We start from the raw sequence: 24,622 nt of genomic DNA, 5'->3' as shown, positions 1-24,622 counted from the left end.
AATTCGTGAGGTCTAATTGAGTTAAGAATTGTGCAATCATGTTCCCGATGCATTTGGCCTGATTCAAATAAACTTGGGCAAACCTGGTGCTTTATTCGGTCGGTACTGTTCTAGGCACTACCAAGTTACAAGCAGGATGTGGGCTCAAGTTAGGAGAAATCCGGCTCCATGAAGTGAGGCAAATGTGGGAGGTGGTAGTATGTCTTCGGACATGCCTGTGACCATTTGGGTCTGCGGATGAGGACGGGGTAGACATGTGCATGTGACGATTAAAAAAGGGGGCACAACCTATTGATGACTGCCCATAACCAAAGATATGAAGGCATAATGGCAATCCTGGCATCGATGACCGAATGAATAACCCCATATCAACTGAGACTATGCCCAAACTGGGTTTCGTTTATTACTGATTATTTTCTTGTGTTTACTTTCAGCTTTTACATATTTCCCAGAGTAGATTTAAATTCTATTTTCGCCAGAGACTGGCAGGTGACATCTTTAGCCAGAGAGGGCAACCATATAAACTTGTGACACGAGTACAAGGATACACCGATTCCCTGTGGGTTCAACCCATTACTTGCCATTAACTGATCTTAATTGCAGGGCATAGGAATTATAAATATCATTTGCCCGAAGTCTTAACGACAAGCTTCAGCAGTTGTCGTTCTCCTTCTCCATGGCTTTGATTTTTGTTGATCGTCGAAAGTAGTAGCAACAGTGGAAAATCGTCTAACGTCTAGCTCGGGTAACGACTTCCCACAGACGGCCGGCGCCAGTTGTTATACCCACAAATAACACCTTTGTAACATAAAGTAACAAGAACACAAAAAAGGCATTGAAACGTTGAACTTCATATTGCTTTAGCTAAAGGCTTTGAAAGTAAGTGAACAATGATAGTCGATGATTTTACACTAGGGTTTTACACTTATTTATAGGCGAATACCTATGAATTCTAATAGGAAAAAGACTCATGTTTGAGTTTTAATCGGACTATAACTCTTTGTACTTATTGTGTATCTTCATCGCGATCTTGGCTTTAGATTTAGTTGACTACGGACATATTGGACTCTTTTGGGATAAGATCATCTCCGCGAACTTAGACTCATTCTGTTGAGGACAGCACTAACTTAGGCTCGGCAGTGCTGTTCTTTGGGAATCTCTTTCTTTCTTTGTTATTTTTCCCCGATATTCTTGGAATTCATATCCTCATCAACATTCAATTAAACCAACCATTTATTTTAATATGGAGAAGGGCTAGACTAAAAATAGCTCTTAGTATATAAAAGAATATATTTACATAATTGATCTACTCATAGTCTAATGATTGAGATTTAATTTCAGAAAAATCATATGTAAATGTATGAATTCTAAAACACGCATAAATTCGTTGTCTAAATGTTTCAATTGCGAAAATAAAAATTTTCATTACCTATGGGATTTGAACTCAGGACCATGAATTCATCCAACGAGGTGATGAATAAACCGTAGATCTTGATTATCTAATAGGTGAAAATGGTTCTTACTTTATATGGTATTTTTATTTTAGCCTTATATATATATATGGTGGGCTAAAATAAAAATACCTTTTAGAAAATAAAATAGAAACTACTTTCATCCCTTAGATCATCAAGATCTACGGTTGATTCATCACCTTGGTTCCGAGTTCGAATTCCATAAGTAGCAAAAAAATTATTTTTCGCAATTCATACATTTACACAACGAATTCATATATGTTCTACACAAAATTTATACATTTTAGGTAGTTCGTATTTTATATGTTAAGAAGTGTTTATACCGTAGCCCTCCTATATATATATATATATATATATATATATATATATATATATATATATATATATATAAGGGAGGGCTAGGCTAAAAAAACTCTTAGAGTATAAAATAGGAATAGATTCACACTATTATCTACTCATAATCTAATGGTTGAGATTTAATCTTAGATAGCACGTATGTGAATGTATGAATTATATATAAAACACGTATGAATTCGTTGTATAAATATCTGAATTGTGAAATTAAAATTTTCGCTACCTAAGATTCGAACTCATGACTATGAATTCATCCAACAAGATGATGAATCTACTGTAGATTTTGATGATCTAAGAGCTGAAATTGGTTCTTATTTTATATTTTACGAAATATTTTCATTTTAACCCCTTATATATATATATATATATATATATATATATATATATATATATATATAGGGGTGGGCTAAAATAAGAACACTTTTAAGTGTATAAAATAGGAACAAATCATGTCCATTAGGTTGATATTGTGGCTTGAAATTTGCCTAATCACAACATAATTCGTAACAAAGAAACTTCAGATTCATGAATAAAATATAATTCGTAATAAAAGTACTTTTAATCTTAATAAGGAAAAACGTATGAATTGCAAGGGAAACAGTTACAAATTTCGGATCTCCATATAATTTGATTCGGGCTATTAATTCACTACGATCTAATGGACACGATTTGTTCCTATTTTATACACTTAAAAGTGTTTTCATGGTAACCCACTCCATATATATATATGGAAGGCTAAAATAAATACACTTCTTAAGATATAAAATAAGAATCATTTTCAGCCCTTAGATCATGAAGATCTAAGGTTGATTCATAACTCTGTTGGATGGATTTATGGTCCTGAGTTCGAATCCCAAAGGTAGCAAAAATTTATTTTTCACAATTCATACCTTTATACAGCGAATTCATACGTGTTCTACATAAAATTCATACATTGAAAATTGCTCTTATTTCTTATTTTAAGATGTGTTCTCACGAGAACACTAAATATTTAAAGAACAGAGAACAAATCTCAGCCATTTATCTTATCTAATCTAACGGTCAGCATTTATTCACGACATGTTCAACGAATTTTTATGTTGAACATGTAGGGGGGGTCGAACCCCAGAACCCCCAAAAATTCAGTATATTTTAATGAACGTTCAACGAAATGATTGATATGTTCAATATAATTTGATGAACATGGGCGTGTTCGTTTTCTCCATTGAACGCGACCATATATATATAGGGAGAGGTTCAAATAAAATAATAATGGGGAATCATTTTTCAGCCATTCGATCAGCAAGATCTACAGTCAATGCATAATTTTGGTGAATGAATGCAGTATATGGGTTCGAATCCTGAAGGGAGCAAAAATTTTATTATTTTCGAATATACTGATCACTATTTTTATTAGCAACAAAACCGCAACTCACACAGCGTAATTGTAGTAATAAATAGTAAGCAAAGTATCGTCTCCACAGCTATTCTCTAAACAAACTACCACAGTAGACAGGAAAACATAATAAGAAGAAGATTTAACTAAAGCTAAATTCAAATAGCAGCAAATAGGAAAAATCAAATTATGACAACGACTGATCCTAGGGTAGTAAATTCATTAACTAAATCCACATAATCAATCTATTAATCCTATTAACCAGTTTAATCCAGTAATGATGAGAGATCACTTAATTAAATAATTACTCTCGCTAGAGCAGCAACGATCGTACATTAGTAAATTATGTATCTCCGCTAGGTCTCAAGAAAATCTACTAACTCCCAAAAGCACATAAGAATAGCTCCCTATGATCCACCTATCTTCGCTAGGTCTCAAGGTTAAAATCATATCATACATTCATGAATCAGCTAAATAGTTATCTCCTCTAGGTCTCAAACCGAATAGATACACATGCAAACTATTGATCAGATAATTCACACGAATTCAAGCACCAGGAATTATGAATCATAAGTTGGAAGGTAAATAAGTATTAACAAATAAATTACACAAATCTAATTAACTATTTACAAACCCTAGAATCAGATAAAGAACTTAGCCAGACATAGCAAAAGAAAACATAAACATAATTAAAAAGAACGCAATTGTAAAAACTGAATTATATAAAACCGGAAATAAAACGATTGTAACAGCTTGAATCTTTAATCTTGTAGAATTCCAATCCAAGCTCTAAAAACTGGAAAGCAATAATAATCTAAAGCTGTGAATCTGAAAAAACTAAAGTTGGGAACCTAGATAGGTCAAAAGAAGACCTATATATAGGCACAGAAGATAAATACAGTGTAGAACTCGAAAATACTGAGAAAATCCGAAAATCCCGTAAAATCCCGAAAATTCAAAAATTTCCGTCGCGCACTATTCACTGGTGCGCGCGACTTTCTTGTTTCGGTAATATCTTCCTCGTCCAAACTCGGATTTGTGAACCGTTTGCGCCAGCGAACTTGTATCGAGACGGACTACAAGTTTCATTCAAATCACCGGTCCAAATTCAGACTACATATTTCTGTAAAATTCATCAAACTACAAACAAGTAACATATTTCACAAGATAAAGCAATTTAAGCACAAAATAATCATCAAATACTCAATTCCCTATAAAGTTGACATCGTATGAACACTAAAAATCATGGAAATATGAGTGTTATCATATACTAAATTTAATAGAGAATGCATTAATTTGTACAGCAGATGTAGTATATTACATACATTCTCACATATGTAATATATATATATTACATATGTATCAAATGAGTCATAAATATTATATGCATACAAATACTATATGCATACAGATAAATTATATATGTATGTTGTGGAGTAAATCATGCATCAGCACTGATTTATCTATATTCCTCGAGTAAAACAAAACATTTATAAATGATGATCCGGGTTAAAAAAAAAATATCGGCCCAAAATACTTCATTGTTATTTTGGTTAGAGATGTCAATTGCAGACGCACGGATAACAGAGGTAAAATATCGTTGCGGATGTGAGAGGAACAAAGTTGAAGTGTTAGAGCAAAGGTGAGAAAAGGGTGATCGAGATGTCAAAGAGTTAAAATAGAAGGCCATTACGATGATCAAAAGGCATCACTGATGTTAGGAGCAATGGGTGTAGGTTGATCATTGTTGGAAATTGGAAGAAATATTCATCCTAGTTTTGATGATACCAAAACTCTTAGCTGTAATATCTTGACTGAAGATTGCAGGAGAAAGAAGCGACTGAAGAAACTACAACTGGAGCTTTCAAAGATCACAACTCAACTGCATAACTGAACAACTGAAGAAAGATACTGAGATTATGCTGGTCCACTGAACTAAAGTCAACGACTAGTCAAACAAAGGATGGAAGCACACTCACTTACATTAAATGCTTATGCAACAACATTTAATATAATATTTAAGAAGAATGTCATTTCCAGTACCTGAGCAAGAATAAAGACGTTATCTCCAATGGTAGGATTCGAAGAAGAAGATCTCCGCCAACGGATCTATTCCTCAGAGACACCTATAAATAGCTCAGAAGATCTTTCAAGAGAAGAGAAATTTCTGATTCAATCCCCAATGCCAAAGCTATAGCAGAAAATCAAATAGAGATCAATATTCCTTAAGCATTGAATTAATGAAGAAAGTATCTCACTGTTGTAAAATCAGTTCTACTGATTACCTAAACTCTCCTAGTATAACTAGGGAATTCACATAGATAGATCATTAGCCTAGTTGCTGATTACTTGAGATTCTGTACTCAGTAATCCTAGTTGGTATATTACAATACCCCTTTTTAAAAGAGCAAGAAGAGTGTTTGTAATCGAGCTTGAGACTTAGACCGAGCTCAGTGGTTATTTAGCACCAGTAAACTAAACAGTTAGGTTGCTTAGCACCCGCAAGTTAAGTATGAAAATCTAGAATATTCATCAGATTGATCATCTAGCCGTGGATGTAGGAACGTTATTTTCCGAACCACGTAAAAATCCCTTGTGTTCTTACTTGCTTTTATTTTCAGTATTTGCGCATATCTCTGTTTCTATAATACTGACTAACTGAAAATAGTAACTAAGGGATTCTTATTGAAGAAAATCTTTCAAGACTATTTCACTAAGTTTAATATTCCGTTGCTAGAGTTATAGATTTAACTGATCAATCTTTCGATAGTCAGTTAGATAAATAACTCAACTTTGTTTTACTTATGACCGAAGCCTTACTTGGACTAAAGTTAAATGATCAGTTCAATTAACTGAAGTCACTCATTGAACCTTTGTTACAGTATCAGTCGTCCACCTCTTGTTAAACTAAAGCACGTATTTTCAAAGCAGTAAAACTGACTTTCAGTACAAAAGTGTTGATTTTAAGTAACCTCCGAAAAAAATAGCCTACAGGTATATTTCCCTCCCCTCCATACACCTATCCTTTCAACCCTCAGGGGACCCAACAATTGGTATCAGAGCAGGTTGTTCGAAAGAACAATTTGTTTTGATCCAGTTCTACTGAACTAGATCCTATTCAGAAGGGTTGTCAAAAGATTTTCAAGAGTTTCAAAATTTTCTTTTCTCTATGTGCTATGTGCTCTTACCTGTCTGTGATATCTGCTTTTTACATAGTCACTAACCCGCTCTTTTAGTTCTCTCTGTCTCACCGTGAACGACTCAATGACTGAAGTCAAGAAGAAAGTCGATTCACACCGATGACCAAATCAGTCATTAGAAAGAAATCTTTGTTCTAATGATTTTACATCTAATGGATTTCTTGTAGTATTGTCATCCAGATAAGATTGCTCTTTTACCTGACGGGATGTTCAATAATCAATGATAAGCAAAGGAATGAGGAAGCAAATTGCACCATGTCCATTCACACACACTCATTCAGCCGGAAGACGAAAGCTCCATCAGAAACCAAGTTTCATCAAATCTGAAGAAAAATGAGCTGATCAACAACCACTTCAGAAGATGTGAGAAATGCAACTGAAGGATCAGAAAGGAAAGTCAAATCTACCAGCTACAACTATCAGTCATCTAATGAAGTTCTTCAACTGTAAGAATGTTTAGTAATTGCAACTGAACAATCATCAGTCAAACTTACCTCGTCATCAGTTAAGGGAAAACCAGAAGAAGCCACCAAAGATTTCATAAGAGGTATCGACTGATTACAACACTCAGTCGACGAGTAAGTGTTTCTATTCCAAATATCCTATGTGTTGTTATAGTAATGTTGAAAGATATATTTTCAACTAAAAGTGCGAATTTTAACCCGCCCTTCTTGCAACTTATCGGATAAAAAGATTTTCAAAATCTTTCTACTGTTCACCCACGTCAGCACGTATTAACTTGCTCCACCTTTTTAGGCTCACGATTTAGACGGTTACTTAATGCGGACGCGAAAATTCTCTTTAATCGGATTTAATAGTCAAATCTGAACCGCCTATGTCAAATGAAAACCGTCAACAGCTGTAATTATCTATGCCTAAGCTAGCATCAGTTACTTGAGTTTGTTATCTACTATCTTTTGGGCTGTTGCAAAATTAGAAGAAAAATCATAATCAAAATAGTCCTTTCTCTGAACAGATCACATGCCTCCATAATAAGACCTTACTAATCTGACTAGAATTGGAGATTATATTCTTACTCCTTTTGAGACTCTCTCAACATCCTCAAGTGACAGCGGATGTGAAAATCTGCATTAACCTTCTCCAAGGCACAAAAACTGATTAGTCTTTGCATTTTGGTTTTTTCTATAAATGTGCACCTTGGTCTAGCATTATTTTCACATCTCAACTAACCTACTTCCACAGACTTCTCTGTGAGAAAATTTCTCTTTACAGAATCTCTCTCAATAATGGGAAATCTCAGGAAGAAAATGGCACTAGCCGCCTTGATCTTCAAAGGACCATTCAAATGGAATGAAGTTCTTCTTCAAACTCCGACTAAGAGCCAAAGTCAAGCTCATCTCTTTTCTCACTTGTTTCCAGAGATTAAGGTGTCTTCCATCATAATACACGGCATAAAGAAGCCCTCATGCTTCGGGAGGACAGAATTTGAAGTAACAAATGTCAATGGTTACTTCAAATGGTCTACAAAATCACCTCGTATATCTTGCATACCTCCCATAACTTCAACAACAATGAGTTTTCCCTCGTTGTCTGTCGGCATCCCTCGCCGCACACGATCTTCTCAACATAGACCTAATGCGGGTGAATCGACAGTGTTAGTCCTCACGACTATCACTGATTCGATATTCCCCTCTCACACCCATCCCATGCTTGGAGACGTCGAAGGCAATTGATCCTGAGACTTCTCCATGTCCGTATGTTGTGCCACAATTTACCCGACTTTTTTCACAAAAGGCTCAGCATACCCACCCACATACTCTCTCTCTTCCTCTCTCTTAAACCCTTTTCCAACCCTAAGGTCCGTATGCAGAGCCGCTCTATTATAGTTCTATTCCCAAGAGCTCTACATACTTACCTATATCCCCTACCTTCATCTCCACAAACCCTCTTCTTCCCCTTCTCCCTCATCATCTCGCTCACCCACTGGCGCCTCCCTCTTCTGAGTCTAATCTGCTCAAACTCATCTCGAACCTTCTCACGAGCTTCTGAGAAATGGAGTTGAGTATTGACTGATCACTGTTTCCAACATCAGTCATTCTTTCTTTTTGATGTTGCCAAAAATAGGGAAATAAGGAAAAGAAAAACCTTCAGAGACTGAAGCTGGTAAATAGTAAGATCACCAGTAGATCAGGAGGAAGAACAACCAGATGACATCAAATCAACGGAGAACAAGTGTGAAAGAGTGAGCTCATCAACAAGAAGATGGAGATGAAGATAAACACCAAAACAGCAGACTGATGAAGAGCAGAACAACTTACTCATGTTGTAACTTTTCTGTATCTGCCTTATGTTGTGTATACTTTCAATATTTCAAGGTTATACAAGAAAAGAGTTGCTTCATCTACCTGTTGACAACAAGCATCTGTTTTAAGTGATCTTACATCTCTTGCATATTTTTAATTCGCTGGATGTTATTAACTTGTCTGACTGTTTGGGTTGTACTCTGTTAAGTTATTTTAAGTTGCGTTGACTGCTGGTTGTAGGAGCAAAATGTTCAGGGGGAACTGAATTAACTCCCTTAGAAACCAACTTCAGTCTGTTTCTCTTTGTTTTTCCTGTGTGGTTTTGGCATCATAAAAAATGGGGAAATTGTTGGAAATTGGAAGAAATATCCATCCTAGTTTTGATTATACAAAAACTCTTAGCTTTAATATCTTGACTGAAGATTGCAGGAGAAAGAAGCGACTAAAGAAACTACAACTGAAGCTTTCAAAGATCAAAACTCAACTGCAGAACTGAACAACTGAAGAAAGATACTGAGATTATGTTGGTCGACTGAACTAAAGTCAACGACTGGTCAAACAAAGGACGGAAGCACACTCACTTACATTAAATGCTTATGCAATAGCATTTAATATACCATTTTAGAAGAATGTCCTTTTTAGTACCTGAGCAATAATAAAGACGTTATCTCCAAAGGTAGGATTTGAAGAAGAAGATCTCTGCCAACAGATCTATTCCTCAGAGACGCCTATAAATAGCTCAAAAGATCTTTCAAGAAACTAAGAGATGAGAGAGGTGAAGAAAAGAAAAGAGAAAGTTTCGATTCAATCCTCAATACCAAAGCTACAGCAGAAAAACAAATAGAGCTTAATATTCCTTAAGCATTGAATCGATGAAGAGAGTATCTCACTGTTGTAAAATTAGTTCTACTGATTACCTAAACTCTCTTAGTATAACTAGGAAATTCACATAGATAGATCATTAGCCTAGTTACTGATTACTTGAGATTTTGTACTCAGTAATCCTTGTTGGTATATTACAATACCCCTTTTCAAAAGAGCGAGAAGAGTGTTTGTAATTGAGCTTGAGACTTAGACCGAGCTCAGTGGTTATTTAGTACCAATAAACTAAACTATTAAGTTGCTTAGCACCCGCAAGCTAAAAGGTGTTTTTCTTATCAGTACAGGTCGCTTTGCACCCGTAAGCATTGCAGTTAGGTTTGCGTTGCACCCGTAAGCATCATGGCTAGGTTTGCTATGCACCCGTTGATTTATGCCTAATTGTTCTAAATTCGAGGGTTTGCATGTGCTTGTTTTAAGTTAAATATCCTGGAAATTGGTGCGTTTATGGTTTATTTTATGCTTTGCAGGAGATTTTGATTTTATAGATGGAAGAGTGTGATTTTGGAGATTTTGGATGAGAATTGTGTATTCTGGCGCAATCTGGTGTTCAGAGCTGAAAAGCCCGCGCCAGAGTAGAAAAGCCCGCGTCAGAGCAGAGCTGAAAAGGCGCAGAGTAGAGCAGAGCTGCGCGGATAGCTCTGTATCAGAGCAGAGCTGAAATCTCCAGAGCTGAACTTCACTATCAGAGCTGAAATCTCCAGAGCAGAACAAACTTGTCAGAGCAGAGCTAAACTCGACAGAGCAGAGCTAAATCTTCAGAGCCGACTTTACGCGCCAAAGTAAACTTGACAGAGCAGAGCTAAAGATCGACAGAGTCAACATATCCAGAGCTGACTCCCAGCACTGCTATACTTTTCAGAGCTCGCTAATTCCAGAGCTGACTTTCAGCTCTGTCATACTTTTCCAGAACCGAACTTCCAGAGTTAGCCAATCTACGCCAGAGCTAAGATGACTTGCAGAGCACGATACAGCTGGACTTACCTTTAAGTTTACGATTCTATTTCCTTAAGAGTCCAGTTTTGCAAGGCGAGTTTGATGGTGATTAGGATTGAAATGAAGTCTATAAATAGGGTCTTGATTTTCATTGTAATCATTCTCCTTTGCCCTAATCTTTGTTCCGTCTTTTGAGAGTCATTCTTCCGCTAGGCAGCCAAAGTTTAGGTTTACAAGCTTTCTTAGTTGCTTCATGTTTTTGAATTTATTGTTTTAGTTAGCTTTCAATTTAGTTTTGTTTTTAGTTTCCTCTTGGATTGTGATTGAGTGACAGCGATTGCACGTTCAAGAAGTTTACGATATTTCGTATTTAATTCAATTTCTTTTGTTTCATCATGTTTATGTTTTGCCTTTACGTTTATGCTTTAATTTCAACTATGCAATTTAAATTATGCACTTTAAATTCTGCAATTTAAATTCTGCACTTTAGTTTCATGCCTAGTTTAGAAGCTTTAATTTACAAGTTTAATAGTTTCTTAAGTTGCATTTATTTTAAGCGTTTAATTTTTGTCTAGGGTTTAATAGTTTCTTGCCTAGTAAAATTTACAAGTTTAAGTTTACGTTCAAGTTTACTTTTCACGTTTAAGTTTAAGTTTAAGTTTACCGTTTTTAATTCAACCTTTACTGCTTTCTTGTGATATGATTAAAAGCCCTTTAAGATCTTCCTTGAGAGACGACTTGGGTTAGCTTACACGTTACAATAGATCTCATCCTATTGCGAGTCAATCTAGTGTAGTGTTTAGGTTGAGTCACCCGTAAGCATATGTCCAGAATATTCGTCAGATTGATCATCTGGCCGCGGATGTAGAATCGTTGTGTTCCGAACCACGTAAAAATCCCTTGTGTTCTTACTTGCTTTTATTTTCAATATTTGCGCATATCTCTGTTTCTATAATACTGACTAACTGAAAAGAGTAACTAAGAGATTCTCATTGAAGAAAATCTTTCAAGGCTATTTCACTAAGTTTAATATTCCGCTGCTAGAGTTATAGGTTTAACTGATCAATCTTTCGATAGTCAGTTAGATAAATAACTGTACTCTGTTTTACTTACGACTGAAGCCTTACTTGGACTAAAGTTAATTGACCAGTTCGATTAACTGAAGTCACCCACTGAACCTCTGTTTCAGTATCAGTCGCCCACCTCTTGTTAAACTGCACACATTTTCAAAGCAGTAAAACTGTCTTTCAGTACAAAGGTGTTGATTTTAAGTAACCTCCAAAAAAATAGCTTACAGGTGTATCCCCCTCCTCCCCATACAGCTGTTCTTTCAACCCTCAAGGGACCCAACAATCATCGATTCAGCTCTGTCAGAGATATGAACAAAAATAGTTAGTCGGTTAACAATTGTAATGGTACTTAGATTCACAATGACGTAGAAAAATCCATGGATTGTACGTAAGACGTAGACATTTACGTTTTTACCCTTGCATCTTTCTCTATTTATAGGCACTCTGGGCTCATTTGTATGATTGACGCGATATCAAATATATAAAATGCACTATTTAGGGTATTTGTTGGTAGTCAATTCACCAACTGGCATCATTTATGGGAAAATGAGTTAAGGCGTGAGTATGTCTGTGATTTATGTGATTTTATTATCTCAATCAAATTATAGGTTGACGTTGTTGTTCTTATAATTGATTTCATTCTTCCTTCTTTTGGGGGTTTCATTACTCTTGATTTTCGTTGTAATCTATTTTTGTTGTATGATGCTTGCATATTTAGTTGTGTATCTACTAAAATTGTGTGCTCTCATGTATTTCATTATGTCATAACCATGTTTCCTTGGCAATTGTGTGTTTAAATGCAATTGTCTATCAAAAAATATCTTCGTGTTAAGTGTTGTTAATGGGTTCTTATGTTGATTGTTATTATTTGAATTTTTTCGAATTCTCATTCTGCATTTTTTCGTATAATTCTCAGAGTTATTATTTGGATTTCCTGGATGTGGAAGATTTCACACTTATTTTTTAGTTTACTGGATTTATTTCCCAAAAAACAAACCATTGTTTGTTGTTTTCGCTTATCGGATCTTACGCAAAGAATAGGGCATTTCGTACATTTGATCTGGAATATCTCTTTTCTTTTTCTTGTTTATGGATTTCTGCGCACGTTTATTGCCACGTTGCTATCTTTAAGACTGATCACTACATCGATAAGGCTTGGTCCCGCAACTACTGAGACCGGGTTACCTAATGTTGCATTTGCCACGCCTGATGGTGGGTTGGTTAACGTCACCATAAGGGAGGAAATGCTCGCAATGTTTAATTATGTTATCATGAGGCGGATATGGGGGTGCCCTTTACGCCATTGGCTTAGGGCATGCTAGGGATCGACACACCAATGGTACCAAAACATACCATGTGAGAAAACTTAAGATCCACGACAATCGAAAAATCGATCAACGAGCAAGTACCAGTTCTGGCAACTCAACCTAAAGGCATCAACTAAGACCTGATAACTAAGAATATGGGTAAACAACCAGAAGGAAATGCATGCTTAGCTAAAAGCGTGGAATCCGTGGAGGACATGGGCGATTTCACCAGCAAAACTACTTATGTTTAAGAAATAGACAGCCGGGCGAAGCCGCTAAATTACATGAGAAAGTCTTGTTCATGCAAAAACAATTGAAGGGACTCGAATCTACGATGAAAGAAAGGGATCGGATGACGGAGAGCTTCCGTAAAAACGAAAATAAAGAACATTCCGGCAAAAAGAAATACTCCATGAAACACAAGAAAACCACATACAAGATGTTGAAGGAAAACGATAATAAGATATCTAGAAAAGAGAAAAGGGTTATTGAGGCAGCGCTGATGCTAAGGTTGCGACAAATTCTATTTTTATAGGATGTTTTGGCAGACGTTCTCCCTCGAAACTATAAACCTATTAATTTGGATTATGATGGGACTGCGGATCCGAAGGTTCACATGGCTCGGTTCGAGGGACTCATAATGCTACACCAATACATTAAGGGCATCAAATGTAGAATATTTTCGACCACTCTATCAGGAGTGGCGCAACAATTCGAAAGCTTGAGTCGGACTCTATTCATTCTTTCGAAGATCTATATACATTGTTTATGAGACATTTTTTCAACCTCTCATTTTTTTCTTACTCTCTACATCTTCCTCATCCCCAGAAGCTAAGTCAAGATAAATGAGACCACAGTCCGATAAGTCATCATTAGGTTGAACATAGTTTGAACCCTCACTACTTTTCTCATTATACTCACCACCGTTCCCCTAGATCTTCTATTAGTTTATCTAACTCATCAAAATCAGTGATTGGTTCATTATTTTCAGGGTTTGGGTTAGAATTGTTCTCATGCAATGTATCTTCAAATGTTCCTGGGAATGACTCATCAATTTCATCTTGTAGGGTTTGAGGAACATAATCATCATCTCTACATTTTTGAAGTGGAACTCTTATGGTCTTCCCAGGAGGTTTTACCTTAACCCCTTAAAAATCAAATTCACAACCGAGATTATTTTGAGTTATGAATTCTAATTTTAAAATTTGAATTCATAATTAAGACTATCTCGAGTTGTGAATTCTAATTTTAAAACTAAAATTCACAACCAAGACTATTCTGAATTGTGAATAAAAATTTTAAAACTCGGATTCACAATTAATACTATTTTGAGTTGTGAATTCTAGTATTAAAATTCAAATTCACAATCAAGACTACTCATAATTGTGAATTCCAGCTTTTAAAACTCGAATTCACAACCAACTTATTCGAGTTGTGAATTTTAGTTTTATCAACGAACTGAGTACTAATATTATATTTGTTGGTTTATTATTTTATGCATGTTTGTTGCGTATTATTATTCTATCCGACCCCGTGTGACAACATGGGTTCTTAGTCATTGGAAATTTATTTTTATGTACAAATTGTGCACTGGTTTTTTCAATAAATTATTACTCCCTTCGTCCTATTACTTTTGGACACGGAGCTTAAGAAAAAATATAGTTAGTGTATAAAGAAAGTTGGTGTAATATATTTAAGAATTATTTTAAGTGTTGGACCCAACATTAATAATATTTTAAATAGTTAATTATTTACTAAAAAAATGTATGATACTATATTACTAGTGGGACGTTCCAATATAGTAACTGTGATATTATTAAGTCACTGGAAATTTATTTTTCTGTACAAATTGCGCACTGATTTTTTCAATAAATTATTACTCCCTCCGTCCCATTACTTTTGGACACGGAGCTTAACAAAAAATATAGTTAGTGTATAAAGAAAATTGGTGGGAGATATTTAAGAATTATTTTAAGTGTTGGGCCCAACATTAATAATATTTTAAATAGTTAATTATTTACTAAAAAATGTATGAGATATTACTAGTGGGACGTTTCAATATAGCAACTGGGATATTATTAATGGGACGGAAGGAGTATTTTATTCTATTCCTATATATATCGCAATATAATAACCGTGGGACGGAAGGAAGATTTTATTCTAAGAGAATCTTTGGGTGTCTCAACTTTGCCACTTGAGCTAGGTTTCATTGGCTATATAGCTATATTTAAATATATATCATATACTCGATGTTGCATAAAAATTAAAACTTAAAATAATGATATATAATCAAAGTATTCATTAAGAAACCAGATAAATGTAAGTACTGTTTAATTACTGATATTTGACGAATATAAGATCTAACAAATACAACTATAAATCCAACAAAAAATCTTTCAGTTATAGTAAAGAAAGAGTAGTAGTTTAAACTGATATACCGCGGTGCTGCAATTCGTCTTTACCAATATAAGCTGAAAACTGCAGTTAACGCTGAAATCTGAAATCGATCATTTTAGCCATATAACTTCTCTTCTTTCACTTTTACGATTGCTGCAAATTACAAAAATAAAAGTGTTAAACTTGTGACCAAATATGTTAATATATATATATGTATTCTTAAAACCTAATTAAGTGACTAGCTAGCCCACCTACCACTCTAGCTAGACGGTCACTTGCACAGGCATCTCCAATTACATGTCTACAAGAACAAAAATGTAATAATAAATAAAACAAGGAAACACACAACACACAACACACAAACACTAATATATGTATGAGGACACACAAGTACAAAAATGTAATATATGAGGAAACAAGGAAACACACAAGTACAAAAATGTAATATATGTATGAGGACACTAATTTATATAATATCTTTCCCTAATATATAATTGTTGCCATGCATAAGCTAGGTAAAATGTGTATTGGCAAATGAGATCATATTTGAAGTTGTGCTAGGAGACAACTCTCTTTTATTCTACTCCAATTCCAATGAGATCAACACGAGTGGAATATATAGGTCTTTTGAAGCTAGAGAACTTCCAGAAATAATGTGCCCAATAAATATATTTGATCAAGAATGGCACTTCATATTTTGAATATTACGGCAACATTTAGTGTAATTGGGAATGTATTTGATATAATTGTGATTTTGAGTGGATGTTGAGAGTCAATTGAAAAATACACACACTTCTGTGCGAGAGGTCCAGAACTCCAGATGGTATGAATCACTACTCACATACTTTATGAGGATATTTATAAGTATTTTAGTAGAGTAGTGTCTAATAATACACTTGCAAGTGTCACATTAGAGTATGTGAGTGGCCCGTACTATACAAAGGCATAGAGACCTTCATCGAGAGAAAAAAAAAATTATACTTCAACAATTTGTAAATTATACAAAAAAAATGGGAGAAGCTTATAGCAAACAAAATCAACTACCTTACATCTTCGAACACAACTTTATTTCCAACAAGTCTTGGTTTTGAATCATATCAAACTCCTATTTCCTATTTGTCAAACAATTTAAATTTATAATAATAAAATAAACTCTCTCTCTCTCTCTCTCTCTCTCTCACACACACACACACACACGCACGCACACACCACCCACCCACACTAAACGTACACGTTCATACACAAATTTGATCTGGAATGAAATTATCAAAAGAGTTGTTTAAAATTTGAAGCGAAAATGGGTGTTAGCACAAAAGTAGAAGAAACAGACATATATGTCAATTGCTCAACTCAGGAGTACTTGCTCATAATTAACTAGTTACTGTTTAATAGAAATGACATAGCAACAGACTCATCATCCTCATCTTTATAGAGATATGAGACAACAAAAATTGATGTTACTTTTAGAAAGAGAAAAGACATTCCTATGGTTGTGACAGAAGATAATGAACGAAAATATTAAAATTTGAAGCAACATATATAGGCTTGAGCCCAATAGCAACAAGTGCAAACAGCTATAGGCTGCTGAATTGAGAAAACAAATCATATAATCTACATATATTATGTATATGCTGGAATTTTGATTAGCACATACATTATTTATAGTTAAGTAGATGCTGTGCTCCAAAATTGATGACTTAGCATTTAGATCACACTGAAGGGAACTCCACGACGATATCAAACAGAATCTTGAAAGACAAAAGATTGGACAAAAGTGAACACCTATATATTATAAAAAATTCAAATCCCAGAAAACAAAAATAAATAAATAAATAAATAAAACAAAAAAAAAAACAATCCCCTGACGTGCTTCGTTGTTCCTATTCCTTGGAACGTACATCTTCGTGTTCAAGTTTTGAAGATATGTATGCATACTAAGATGTGTTTTTATATATATTAAGCTTAATTAGTAGCAAAAGGGCATGCAGATTAGGGTTTAAAATTTAGGGTTCCCATCAAGAAGAGTATAAATTCTGCATCTGCAGACTTTGCCTAAGTTAAAATTCTTCAAATAATATATTGTAACCTTACAAATATTTATAGCCATATATAGCTAGTCATAACGAAATTCGATTTTGACATAAGTCCAGTAATATTCGAGAAATGTTACGATCTATAAAAGTAATAACAAAAATCAGCAACTCACCATGGAGAAGTTTGCTATGACGGAACTTAGACTCCAGAAGAAGACTGCATAGAGTGAAAAGTAGAGTTGACTGTGTGATTAGGCTTCTTTCTCTTCTTCTTCTTTCTGTAAGGGATTCCCCGCGCCTTAGCTTGGGAATCCCTTACCTCACGGAGATAGACCCGTATCGCCCCGTTGGCAAACGGGTTGGTCTCTGGGGCTCCTCCATTCTCCTCGTAGGCCGCCCTCAAGCGGCCCACGAGAGCGTCTAAGCTGCCCCATGCCTGCCTCAGGGGGCAGGTGCAGGGGCCCGCGGGCTCGGGCTGCCCGAAAAACATGCATCCTTGTATGTGGACCTTAGTCTTCCCGAACTGGTCGAGGTAGCGCATGAATTCCAACACGTGGCTGTAGTTGCACTGCGACAGCGCCACCTGCGGCCGCTGGTTCCGCAGGTACTGTCCGAACGTGTTCCAGTCGCGCCGCTTCTGGGACTCGTACCGGCTGAGCTGCGGTGGCGGCTGCAGCTGGTGGCCGTGATCGGCAGCGGTGGCAGCTGATGACGATGATCCTTCTCCTCCTCCGTGATCATTCGACATCATTGATTTCGTTTGCAAATATTTGTTGGTGGAAGAAATTTTGATGAAATGTGATGTAAGATATAGTGAGGAAGAAAAATTTTCAAGTGGGTAATCAAATCAACAGGCTATTGAGGAAACATGGTATGGGCCAAAGGAAAGTGCTTTTGCTCTCTCCCTTTGTTTCTACCTTGACAACACTATTTTCTTCCTTTAATGGTACTAAGTGTAATTAAAATGATGCCCTTTTTTTATGTGTATATATTTATATTTTATTTTAATTGGATTGGGGTAGCATCATCGGAAAGCAATCATTATCAAATGCCATTAGGTTAAAAATTAACCCCCAATTAACTTGGTTATATGGTTTACGAAACCATAGTTAATTAGGGAGAAAGTGAGATCGACAGCATAAAATCCTACTTTTATTCCTAGACTTCAAAGTAATATTGAAACCTGTCTCCCCTAAGATTTAGACTAAGATTTGATTTGTTGGGGCTTTAATTAAGACGCGTTAATTCTGGATTATACAATTTTCACTATAGCTTATTAATTTATTTCAAATTTATATATATTTTTTAATTAGAATTGCAAATAATATCTAAATATAATTAAATTCATTTATAAGTTATTGACGCTTAACGACACAAACTTTGGGCCCATTTTGAATTTTCCCACAAATTTTGAAAGTTGTCAAAAATATATTGGAACTTTGACTTATTTTATTTTTTCCATGAACTTTGAAAATTATCAAAAATACACAAACTTTGGCTCATTTTATTTTATCCCACATAAATGAGTCAAAGTTTGTGTTTTTTAATAACTTTCAAAATTCGTGGAAAAATTCAAAATAGATTTAAAATTCATGTATTTAGGCGTCAGTAACCCTTGCATGATTTATTTTGTTTGTGGCTTTTAAGGGACACTATTGGTCACGCGATCACTTTGTTGTTTTCTATAGTTATTGTATATTGGTATGAAAATATCCATTTTGGTACGGTAAAATTTAAAAATGTATAGTAACATAAAAATCTTAAAAATTAATCAGTAAGGGTGCGTTCTCTTTGATTGTAAATTTATCATGGGAAAATGAAGGATAAACAAAATTTAACCCTCTAAATCTTCCCTTTCTTTTTCCACATTTCCTACTTGACCCTTACTCATTCCTCATTTACACTACAAAGGAGGGATAATATTATCACACAATTTTTGGAGGGATCCCTCATTTGTAGTGTAAATGAGGAATGAGTAAGGGTCAAGTAGGAACTGTGAGAAAAGAAATGAATGATTTAAAGGGTTAAATTTTGTTTATCCCTCATTTTCTCATGATAAATTTACAACCAAAGAGAACGCACCCTAAAAGACAAATGTAACCCTGCTCCGAATTAATTAGTCTGACCTCTCGTCCCCCTCTTTTCTCCGGTAAAATATCTCTTCTCTCTCTTTTTCTCATGTTAGATCTCTCTTATCTTAACCAGGGGGCTTAGCCCACTGGCCACCAGGTCCTCACTTAAGTGAAATGACCCGGGTTCGATCCCTCTTGGGAGCGAATTGGAGATTGGGGAGATATAAGGTGGATTTTGGTGAATGGAGAGATAAGGTGGTTCTTGGAGTGGATGGGGAACTAATTACTAACATCTAACATGACTTTGCCCGATCAAAAAAAAGATCTCTCTTATCTTAGTGGTCGTTTGGTTCAAGTAGAGGAATGGAAATGGAATGGAATCAAATAAAGGAGTGGAATGGTAATAATAACCATTACTTTTATTGAGTGTTTGGTTTAACAATGGAAATGAAACATTAGTAAGGGATTCCCTTTCTTTTGTTTCCCCTCTATTTTGAGGGGTAACAAATTGGGTGATTGGGTTACCCTCAAGTAAGGGTAATGATTATCTCATTATCCAAACCAAACAACAAGTAATTGATTCAATTACTTGATTTCCTTTCCAACCTCTAAAAACATCCAACCAAACGTGGGCTTAATCTTCTCCTGATCCCTCGGTCATGTCGACGACTACACAATTCCGGCGACACACACTGCTGTTCGTCAACCTCTGGTCCATAAGCAAGATCTGGGACTGTCTGGCGGCGTTCCAGTCGGAGCCGTTTCTGGAGAAGGCTCATCCATTCCTACACCTATATACATGCGTATCAAATTTATCGGAGCCAATGATCAAATCCGTAATATTAAATAAACAAATTAATTGGTTATATTAATCATAACAAAGCAATTCTAATTGATTCCCCGTTGCAATTTCAAACTTTTTGCCGCTTCGCGTCTATGAAAACGGTGATGGTTGAATTTTTTGTTTATAGATCGGTGCTGTAGAGGAGAGGAATGTAGAAGTGATCGGTGTGTGTTTAATTTGCTGGTAATCGTGTATAATTAGGAAAAATTGTTGTGTGGTGTGAAATTAATATGGAGGTAAGTTTGTGTTGTTAATGTTCTTCAATTCCCAATTAATTTGATGAATTCACAAGTTACTGTTGGTTGTAAATTTGAGTTTTAAACATCAAACTAGTGTACCTCACGCGCTATGCGCAGTAATTGTGATTCGTGTAAGTTGTGCATATATTTTATAATTATTAATATAAACTAATAGAATTAAAATTTGATATCAAATTTATTATTTGCAAATTAATCTAATACTTTCATATAATCAATATAATTTATAGAAAAATATAACATGTACATATAGATATTGTATTACTTATATAATAAGGAGTTGCTATAATTAACAAATCAAATTTTAGAAAATGAATGTAAATACATAATTTGAATAATTAAAATATTAGAAATTAGAAAAAAAATGAAAATTATAGATTTAAATTGCGGTTACGCATTTTAAGTAAAATATTACTTTCTAAAATATAAATTGTTAATATGTTAAAGCTCATGGGTTAAATCACAATCAATATAGACTATTAATTTTCGAAAGATGCAAACATTTTAATAATGCTAATATTGAATTAGTTTGTTCTATCATTTTATGGAATATTTAATAGCTTATTTTGTTTAAAAGAGTTAAACTGTCGGCAGTTTCAAGGTAATCAACTAATTTTAGGTGGTTTAGTGGTGTTTATAATTTTTTTCCATAAATTCTAATTATATCCTTCTAATTGAATTTATTTATATTTACTTTGCTATTTATATATATAAAAATTCACAACCAACATTATTGCTAGTTCTGAAATCAAGCTTTAAATCTAGTTGTGAATTCAAGGTTTAAAATTAGAATTCACGGCTAGCACTATTTTAGTTGTGAATTGAAGTTTTACATTGCTTTACATTTTTAAGCTTTACATTTTGAATTCGCAACCAATATATACTAGTTATTCAGTAGTAAATATTGAAGTTTAAAAGTTTGATTTCACAACTAACAATAGTGTTGGTAATATTCTAGTTGTGAATTGAAGCTTTACATTTTTAATTCACAACCAATATTAGTTATTCAGTTGTAAATTAGAGTTTTAAAGTTTGATTTCACAACTAACAATTGTGTTGGTTGTGAATTTGAGCTTTAAAATTCAAATTCACAACCAACATTATTTCTAATTGGTGAATTCAAGAGATCGAATTCACAAACTAGAAATATATATATATATATATATATATATATATATATATATATATGTGTGTGTGTGTGTGTGTGTGTGTGTGTGTGTGTGTGTGTGTATGTATATATAGGGTTAATTGCACCAAAATACATGAACTTTAGTTACTTTTTCATTCTGCACATGACTTTTGAAATTTATAATTTTAATCATGAACTTTGCAATGTTTCAATTTTTCCTTAAAATTGAATTCCAGCGGCCGGAAAGCTGACATGTCATTGTAGATGCCACGTGTATGTAACACATGTCAATAGTTAAATCGACGTGGCAATACAAAATGATGTCGTTTTGAGAGTGGTTATCTAAACTACAATGTTTTGATGAGAAACGACGGCGTTTCGCTTTTAATTCCAAAGTAAATCCCTCAAATTAGGTTAATTCTCATTTTTTACATTTGTAACTTTTATGGCTCCAGGAAATTAGGCGATTTCCGCCATTTTCGCCACAAATTCAAGGACAAATCATGTTTTACAATTGAATCTCATGTCGTCTGATACAATCTCTCAATTCTTTCCATCTATTTCTTTTCCATTAATTGCATACATCGATCCCCCCAACTATCTCTTTCTCTTTCCAATCTCCTCGAATGGTGCCGCCTCCAATCCCCGCCTCTCTCCTCTCTAACTCAGCTGCCGCCCAAAATCCCACTTTGGATTTTGGGCCGATTGCCAGGTCAACAGCACAAAACGCAGCTGCCGTCCCAAACGCCCAACCCGACTGCTCACCGAAACCCTCCTAACCAGCCTCGCTATAGTCATCTCCCTTTCTGAGCATCGCCACCTACCACCATTGTTGCTCTCTGATTACAGCTGGTGGCGGATCCCATGACCATCGTTGGAGAAGCTCTCAAATCCAACATTACCGCCATCAGACCTCTTGTTATTCCCGCATCGGAGCAGCTGTTCTTCGCATTCTCTCTCATCAGAAGGAAATGGGAGGATGAAGAAAGGAGATAGGGTGTGGCAGATCGCATTTGAGAGTGGATTTAAGTTTGAAATTTAACCTAATTTCATCAATTGAGACAAAACGACGTCGTTTGCCCCTAAAAAAAGTATGTTGTTTCATGTGTCGGACCGTGAAATAAGTGGCACACTTCCGGCTGCCACATACAATCCACATCAGCATCAAATTGGGGGAAATGCAATTTTAAGAAAAAATTGAAACCATTGCAAAGTTCATGATTAAAATTGTAAATTTCAAAAGTCATGTGCAGAATGAAAAAGTGACAAAAGTTCGTGTATTTTGATGCAATTAACCTATATATATATATATATATATATATATATATATATATTGATAAATTACATAAGTAAATAAAGAAATTCAAAAACCACACAACGGAGCACTCGAACCCAAGATCTTAGGTATTGGGCATTAACCCCCTACCACTAGGCCAACACACACACAACTAAAAATATTATTGGTTGTGAATTGTAGCTCCTAAGCACGAATTTATAACTAAAAAAATAAGTGAATAATATTGAAGTTTTTTTATATGAAAGATAAAATGATAAGTGTGGTTAATTTTTAAATTTTTTATTTTTACTAGTGATCATTTTTAGAATCTACTCATATTTGCTTATACACCAAAATAATGTTAATTGTAAAATTTCTCCAAAGTCAAGATCATTTAGATTTTTTATTTTAATTAAATATATTTTCCCCCATTAATGATACACCAAAATAATGTTAATTGTAAAATTTCTCCAAAGTCAAGATCATTTAGATTTTTTATTTTAATCAAATATATTTTCCCCCATTAATGGTCTGATACACACATATCTGCAGACTATCAACTACTTTTTCAAGAATTAAACGGTCAGTAGATGTCAAGATATATAATTTTGTTCATTAGATAAAGTGCAACTTCTTCAGTAACGGCTGTTTTTCAGTATTAGATTTGTTAGTTATGTTGTTATATCCCTCAAAAAAAAAAAGTTATGTTGTTATTGACAAAATAGCATACGAAGCCAGGAGCCATGTTGCTAAAAGACAAGCAACCATTAGCTTATAAGTTGGCCATCTAACTTCCCACGTATATATAATGAAAATTTAATTAAGATTAAATAACGTCAAAATTCACCAAATTTGAGTGAGTGTCTTATTTTTCTCATAATTTTTGAATTTTTTGTAAAAACTTACAAAAAATTGTACTCGATTTTTAATTTTCCCTTACATTGAATTTTTTTTCAAATTAATGCTTACTTGGCAATCGAAAATTACACGTAAGCAACATCGTCCGACGAGCACAGTGACATCGTTTAATTCATACTTAAACATCGTAATTTGGGGTAAATTCGTGGATTAAATTAAAAATTGGACAACTTTTCTTTAAATTAGGGTTTTTATTTTCAATTCCAAAAAATTCTTGAATGCGAATCTTGAGTTCCCATGTCTACCTCACATTCATCCCGACGCGCGAATACTCTGTGGCCATGGGCTCCTAGTTGTGATTCGAATTTCGCATACAAAGAAAAATTCAGAGCGTTGATTTCATACATGTCCTCGTGCTTCAGAGCGTTCGGATTAGAGCTTCTCAATAACAACAAAATGAAGGAAAAACCAAACACTGAAATGGATTGTGGAGAAGATGATTTCGATTTGAAGACTTTGGTGCAAGAGCTTCAACATGAGCTTAAGAAATTCGAAGTCATGGGAAAAACAAGAACTCGCTAAAACTTGGTGGATTTTGACACTATTTGCCCTAATTAATTCAATCTCAATACGACGACGTTTAATCCTAATTTAATCTACTCAGCATAAGTATGACACAAAAGTTACAAATCATCAATTTTATGGCCAAAAAATGACATTAAGGGAAAATTAAAAATCGATTGCACGACTATGAATTTTTACAAGAAACTCGAAAATCATTGAAAAATAAGAACTCGCTCAAACTTGGTGGATTTTGACGTTATTTGCCCTTTAATTAATATTCCCTCTGTCTCGACTATCTTAAGACCTTTTTTTTGGTACGGAAATTATGAAAATAG

The 24,622-nt window shown here is 34.6% G+C and overlaps 1 protein-coding gene across 3 annotated transcripts; it reads right to left on the bottom strand.

The window, feature by feature from the left end:
• Positions 1 to 15,122: 15,122 nt before the first annotated feature.
• Positions 15,123 to 18,240, bottom strand: LOC130986902 (protein LIGHT-DEPENDENT SHORT HYPOCOTYLS 10-like). 3 transcript variants are annotated; one of them, XR_009089475.1, is made up of 3 exons: positions 17,461 to 18,238; positions 15,506 to 15,555; positions 15,123 to 15,407 (listed from the first exon to the last, which is right to left on the bottom strand). XR_009089475.1 is itself a non-coding variant. In XM_057910443.1 (2 exons), exon 1 carries the CDS (start codon positions 18,036 to 18,038, stop codon positions 17,487 to 17,489), a length of 552 nt encoding a protein of 183 aa, XP_057766426.1. In that variant the 5' UTR covers positions 18,039 to 18,240; the 3' UTR covers positions 15,123 to 15,407; positions 17,461 to 17,486. The 3 variants fall into 3 exon arrangements, 1 of the variants encoding a protein (XP_057766426.1); XR_009089474.1 differs by having other exon boundaries at positions 15,510 to 15,555; XM_057910443.1 differs by lacking the exon at positions 15,506 to 15,555 and having other exon boundaries at positions 17,461 to 18,240.
• Between the last annotated feature and the right edge of the window lie 6,382 nt (positions 18,241 to 24,622).

Source organism: Salvia miltiorrhiza, chromosome 5 (assembly GCF_028751815.1).
Source record: "Salvia miltiorrhiza cultivar Shanhuang (shh) chromosome 5, IMPLAD_Smil_shh, whole genome shotgun sequence".
Lineage (NCBI taxonomy): Eukaryota > Viridiplantae > Streptophyta > Magnoliopsida > Lamiales > Lamiaceae > Salvia > Salvia miltiorrhiza.
This window is presented reverse-complemented; position numbering and strand designations above follow the sequence as displayed.